At 41.6% G+C, this 5,727-nt stretch overlaps 1 protein-coding gene across 1 annotated transcript; it reads right to left on the bottom strand.

Moving 5' to 3' along the window:
• Positions 1-843: 843 nt before the first annotated feature.
• On the bottom strand, positions 844-5,377 carry slitrk5b (SLIT and NTRK-like family, member 5b). Its single transcript, XM_084725044.1, has 2 exons — positions 4,505-5,377; positions 844-4,048 (listed from the first exon to the last, which is right to left on the bottom strand). The coding sequence occupies exon 2, from the start codon at positions 3,987-3,989 to the stop codon at positions 1,386-1,388; it is 2,604 nt and encodes an 867-aa protein (XP_084581170.1). The 5' UTR covers positions 3,990-4,048; positions 4,505-5,377; the 3' UTR covers positions 844-1,385.
• Positions 5,378-5,727: the final 350 nt, after the last annotated feature.

The raw sequence follows: 5,727 nt of genomic DNA, 5'->3' as shown, positions 1-5,727 counted from the left end.
TTTTCAAGATTTTCACGCAGAATTATATGGAGAACTATTAGACTCATATCGTATTGCAAATCTACTCAAATGTATTGCAACTGGAAGACATTTTTGTAGGTGTATCTAGACATATTATTAAGAAAAAAGATTGTAAGGATACAATAAAACACAGGTATGTGCTTTGATGTAACCCACTGAGTGTCAAACTTTGCATATATCATGAGCTGATTTTTGTGTGAAGTGCTTTGGTTCTGGTACAAATAAAAAAGAGACTCATTACAGTCTCGACAATCGCATGTTCAACCTGTATGTTTATGTAAAAATGCCAGAAAATGCATTTGTACATATTTTTTGACAGTTAAAGCTTGTTTTCTTTCAGTTGCAATACATTTTATTACAGTTGCAATTATAATCTTTTAGTTACAACACTTCTGAGTACACTTACAATACATTAATATTTAACTCAATACAAGTGCAACATGTGTCCAAAATCCACAAGTGCAGTTGGTTTGGAGATGGAGAGGCTCTGAGGGAACGCCACCGACTTTGACAGATTATCCTGCAGTATATGCACTGCTGTAGGTCAGTTCAGTATATTTTTAGGATACATTAATTATTCTCTCCCAAATCTGGTAAACAACAGGGCAGAGATTTGGCCTCATAATCTGTGCTTTGAGATATTACATTGGAATTTGTTTTATGATCTCATGCATTTAGTATTATCATTCCAGAGCCGTGCACACCGGAGGAGAAACTACCTCGCTAAATGTGTCTGAATCCATTTTTTCACTGGAGCACAATTTCCTACCAGATGTGTAGGCAATGTGACTTCTGTCAACACCTACACAGGTGACTACAGGTCAAATTCATGGTTACAGATAGATTTACTTGCAGAATAAATCTGATTTAGCCTCATGTATGAGTTTGATTATATTTGAAAAGACAGGACCGGGAGCCATACGTATAAGTGTAACAAAAACCTGTTATATTTTGGGATAAGAACATATCATCTGCACGGCTCATTAACACTCACGAAATGCAGCTAATTTGAGAGTAAAAGCTCAGTGACACATTATTGTCAATGAAACACCTCCAGGATGTATTTTATGATGGGATTAGTCATAAGAGCCCTGAATCTCTGGTTGCTTGTTCATATTTACAAATTTAAACCAAACTGTTAAACACCGCGGGGATGAAGTGTTAAGTGATCATTTAAAATGAGTTGTGTTCCCCTTTATTATCCAATCCTGTAAAGCATGATTCCCAGAAATGCATACTGTAGCTCACAATGCATTGTTCTAATAAAGGTGATAAAATAATGAAGCCTGTTTGTTAAACATGGTCTCATTCCTGATTAAAATGGATACATTGCATCAATGCATCTGTCCAGGGGCCAAGGCTCTTTAAAACTGTGTAAATGTTGTTCGTTTTTCAAGAACCTCAAGGTAATCTGGATCAATATGAAGCTTTGCTTTCAGTTCCCAGTACTCGCTCCTGTTGGGCTCCACATAAACAGTACTTGGTGCTGTGCAATAAAGTATTGTCTGTTGTATCCTCTCTGGGTGCACGTATTGATGCCTTGCATCAAAGTCTGAGGTATACTGAGTCGATGAATGCGCTGTATGCTTGCATGGTAGCGTATTGCTGTAGCGTGTGTGCTTGTCAGGCTCCAGCACATCTCTGTAGTAGCACAGATCATCTTGGTGAGGGGTGGAGGGCTTGTTAAGCGGCTCTGGAGTAGTGGCACTGTATTCCGAGCTTATTACATTACTGGCTGCCTCTTCATCCGAGTTACCCAGAAAAGCGCCGCTCAACTCATCAAAGTCTCTAAATCCATCCACTGATTTACTGTCCGTCGGGGTGTGGGCTGTAGTTCTGCATGTGGACTCAGTGGGAGGTGGGATGTACTCGTACACATGTCCAGCGGATGTTCTGACTTTGGGAATGGATCCCTTTTTGTAAAGGCCGTATTCCATGTTGAGAGAGCTAATGCAAGCATTCATGGAGTTATTCTGCTTATTTTGACTCTTCTGACGTCTCTTTTTCATTGCCACGAACAATCCTGCAGCTACAAACACTGACAAAATGAACATGAGGAGGAGGGCAAGAATCATCACAGATAAAGGAATGGTGCTGTATTGTGTGTCAGAGTCCAAGGATGTTTCTATGGTGATAGTGCTGCCAGGGAAAGATTCTTCCGAGGGAGGGATCATGGAGGCAAGTATATCAGAGTTATTAGGGCAGAAATTAGTTGTCTTAATGTATCTCATATCTTCCCCAGCTAGCCTCTTAGGCGAGCCACAGATGACATTGTTTACAACTGTGCCAGTGCTAAGCTGCTCCAGCCACATCTTCAGCTCCAGTATGCTACAAGAGCAATCCCAGGGATTCTCGAACAAATCGACTTGCACCAGTGCTGTAAGCTGATCCAGCACGCCGCTGACTGGCAGATATCGCAGATGGTTGTTGCGAAGATTCAGTCTGGCTAATGTCAGGCCCTCAAATGTTCCCACTGGCAAAGTTTTTAAGAGGTTATTATTGAGGAAAAGGAGCTGAAGTTTGGGGACATGCTGAAAGGTGTCGGATGCAACCTCTTTAATGACGTTGTATTCTAAATATAAGAACTGCAGGGTCTCCAATCCATAAAACATATCAGCCTTGAGGTGGTCAATCAAATTCCCATTGAGGTATAGTCTTCTCAGATGTGTCAAATCGCCAAAAGCTCTGTCATGTATGCGAGCTATTCGATTGTTACCAAGATGAAGCAAATCTAATCCAGTCGCCTCTATGAAATCTGATCGACGCACCACAGGGATGTAATTCCCTGTTAGATACATCTTTTTGGGATTGTAAGGTTTGGGATTTAAGTCTGAGATATGCTCAATCTTTCGCTCCTGGCAGTTCACATTCAGGCCAAGGTCTGAAATTTGAAGATTGCACGTACAGGCAGTTGGGCAATCTAAAGGCACCGGGGATTTGGTTTGATATGAAATGATCTGGCCATAATTCTGCGGTTTGTTGGATGGTATGCGAGAAGTGGGTCTTGATTTTAATTTGCCTGACTGGCGAGGTCCCTTGGTGGGTCTTGATGAGGACCGCGCAATCCCAGATGAGGTGAAGGAGGCCGTGACTAGAGCTGGTGTTGTCCTATAGTATGCATCGGTGCTCAAATGTGGCAGGGGTGGCATTTCATATTCAGCGATGGCTCTCCTCGGGCACAACTCTTGTTTTGAAACCTCGTCAAGATCTCTCCCATGAAGCCGGAAAGGGAACTCGCAAACAACATCGCCAACTAGAGCTGTGTACGATATGCTCTCCAGCCAGGTTTTGAGAGCAATGAGCTCGCAGGAACAGTTCCACGGGTTCTCCTCCAGCTGTAACTCCACAACACTGTTCATGTGCTCCAGCAGACCTGAGTAGGGGAGCACTTTGAGCTGATTCCCCCGTAGGTCCAAATGTGTCAATGGCACAAACTGGAAAATGTTCACAGGCAAAGTAGATATTAAGTTGTCATTTAGAATCAGGACCTCCAGATGTCGAAGTCTGCTGAAGGCGTTTGGCGCCACGTGAGTGATATAATTATAATCAATCTGTAGATACTCCAGACTTTCAAGGCCAAAGAAAAACTCTTCCTTCAAGGCATCGATTTTGTTATTGTTGAGATGCAATCGTTTTAATCCCTGAAGTCCGTTAAAAGCTCCAGCTTCAACCTCAGATATATCGTTATTTCCCAGATGTAAGATTGTAAGTCCTTTGTACTCAACAAAATCATTGGCAGATAGCTTTTTCAAAAGATTCCCTGTAAGCAGCAGATGATACTGGGAGAAGTACACTGGGTTTATGTCTGAGAGACTTACAATTCCTCTGTTTTCACAGCTCACTGTAAGTATCCCCTCTCTCTCCTCGCAGGCACACAGTCTCTGACATATTTCTCCATAACCGCCAAACATCTCAACAGTGCACATGGACGTTGCACTTAGCAAAACATATGAAATCCACAGATGCATTTTCCTGCAAATGACGGACGCTGATGCTCACAGTCCTGCTAAGATATCCTCAATGTCATCTAGAAATAAAAGACACAGGAAGGTGATATGAAACAGACTTGCAATGGAAGCAACTTCCAACACAACAAGCTGCCGCCTGCATGAGTCAAAGCTTCATTTGCTGTTACCCAGAGGTAACTTCTGGTTGTGTGGCTGCTGATTTAAAATGGCTCAAACAAAAGCGGGGTAGAAAGCAACTCCTTCAAGCTATGTAAATAACAAAAAAAAAAGCAAGGTCAAAGCAAGACATAAGCACAAAACAATGGTCTAAATCCACTGTGAGGGGAATAAGCCATAACGCATTTGCTTGTTAAGACATGAAAAAAAAAAAAAAAGCAATTACAGACTAGGTTTTTTTAATTTAAAGCTATGTAAATGACAGAGGGTTAGCTGGAATTTCTGCATCACAGTGCACGCCTTGTCACACATAAGACAGTCTGCATAATTTCTGTCTAACTCCTGGTAGAAATACGTACCTCACGCACATTGATGAAGATGTAGGCTCGTTAGGTATTTCATCGCATCTTTTTTTTTTTTTTTTTTTTAATCCGCCAAAAAGGAAACAGGGAACAGGATCTATTCAACGCGTTCGTCGCCTCTAATGCACCGGAGAGGATGAAAGAAATGCTGATCAACCATAACTGCCAAATGCTTCTCTTTTACCACGCTGTGCCGGAGGAGACACAGCTATGCCTGGTAACAAAGTTGCTTATTCTCTCTCTCTCTCTCTCTGTCTCCCTTCCTCCCCCTCCGCTTTTTCGCTCTCTCTGTCGACGCACACGCATCCACGCACGTACGCACGCACGCACACTCGGTGGTCGGGAGGATGTCAAGTCATTTCATGCACAAAGAATCAGCTCACTGGAGCATCATACCGAGATACACCCCCCCCCCCCCAAAAGATGTTGACCTACCTACAGAAAAGATGTCCCAAAAAATATCAATAATTCACCGGGCAAGGCGCGCTCCTGCGCTCAAGCGGGTTGTTAAACCGCTTATCATGTTATTCACCCTGAGAAAAAAAAAAAAAAAATCTTCACCAGGATGACAAATTACATCAACTGTTTTTGTACGTCCTGTAACGTTGGGTAACCGGTGAGTGAGAGAGATGTCCTAAAACACAGGTGACAGTGAGTGATTATTCACGTCTTCCCAACATCACACTGACAGTGCAGTTTATTTACACCCCAGCTGCTATTTTTAGGACATCTCAAGTAACAGTGCATAGGGAGCCGTGTAGGGGAGACCGGGGTGTGTTGTAACACCTGGTTAGTTGTAACCAAGGTTGGGAGGTTTACTTTAAAAATGTGTTAATTACCTCTTAAAAATGTAGTCACTAACCTAATTCAAGTATCACAATATTAAATAACATCACTTGATTACTATTATGTGCTACACTATTATATATTATTATTATATATTATATTGTGTAATGTTTATTGTTCATTTTATCTATTTCTTACTTTGATATGTCTGGGTGCAGGATTAGATTAGTAGCAGTAATTATCTTAATTTAAATGTACTTTGTTAAGTTTGCTATTCACACTTCTCACTCAAAGTTAAATTACCATTAACTTAGTCTGGTCTGTGGCTTGTGATTTTACCCACACATCCACCAGCTTCACCACCTACAGTCCCAAAATATTTTTCAGTAATAGCATAGTAGGCGTAGTTGTAGCAATAGTATTGACAAGTTAGC

This window comes from Lutjanus erythropterus, chromosome 8, assembly GCF_056507025.1.
Source record: "Lutjanus erythropterus isolate fLutEry1 chromosome 8, fLutEry1.hap2, whole genome shotgun sequence".
Taxonomy (NCBI): Eukaryota; Metazoa; Chordata; class Actinopteri; order Lutjaniformes; family Lutjanidae; genus Lutjanus; species Lutjanus erythropterus.
The sequence above is the reverse complement of the archived record's forward strand: the minus strand, read 5'-3'. Positions and strand labels throughout refer to the sequence as shown.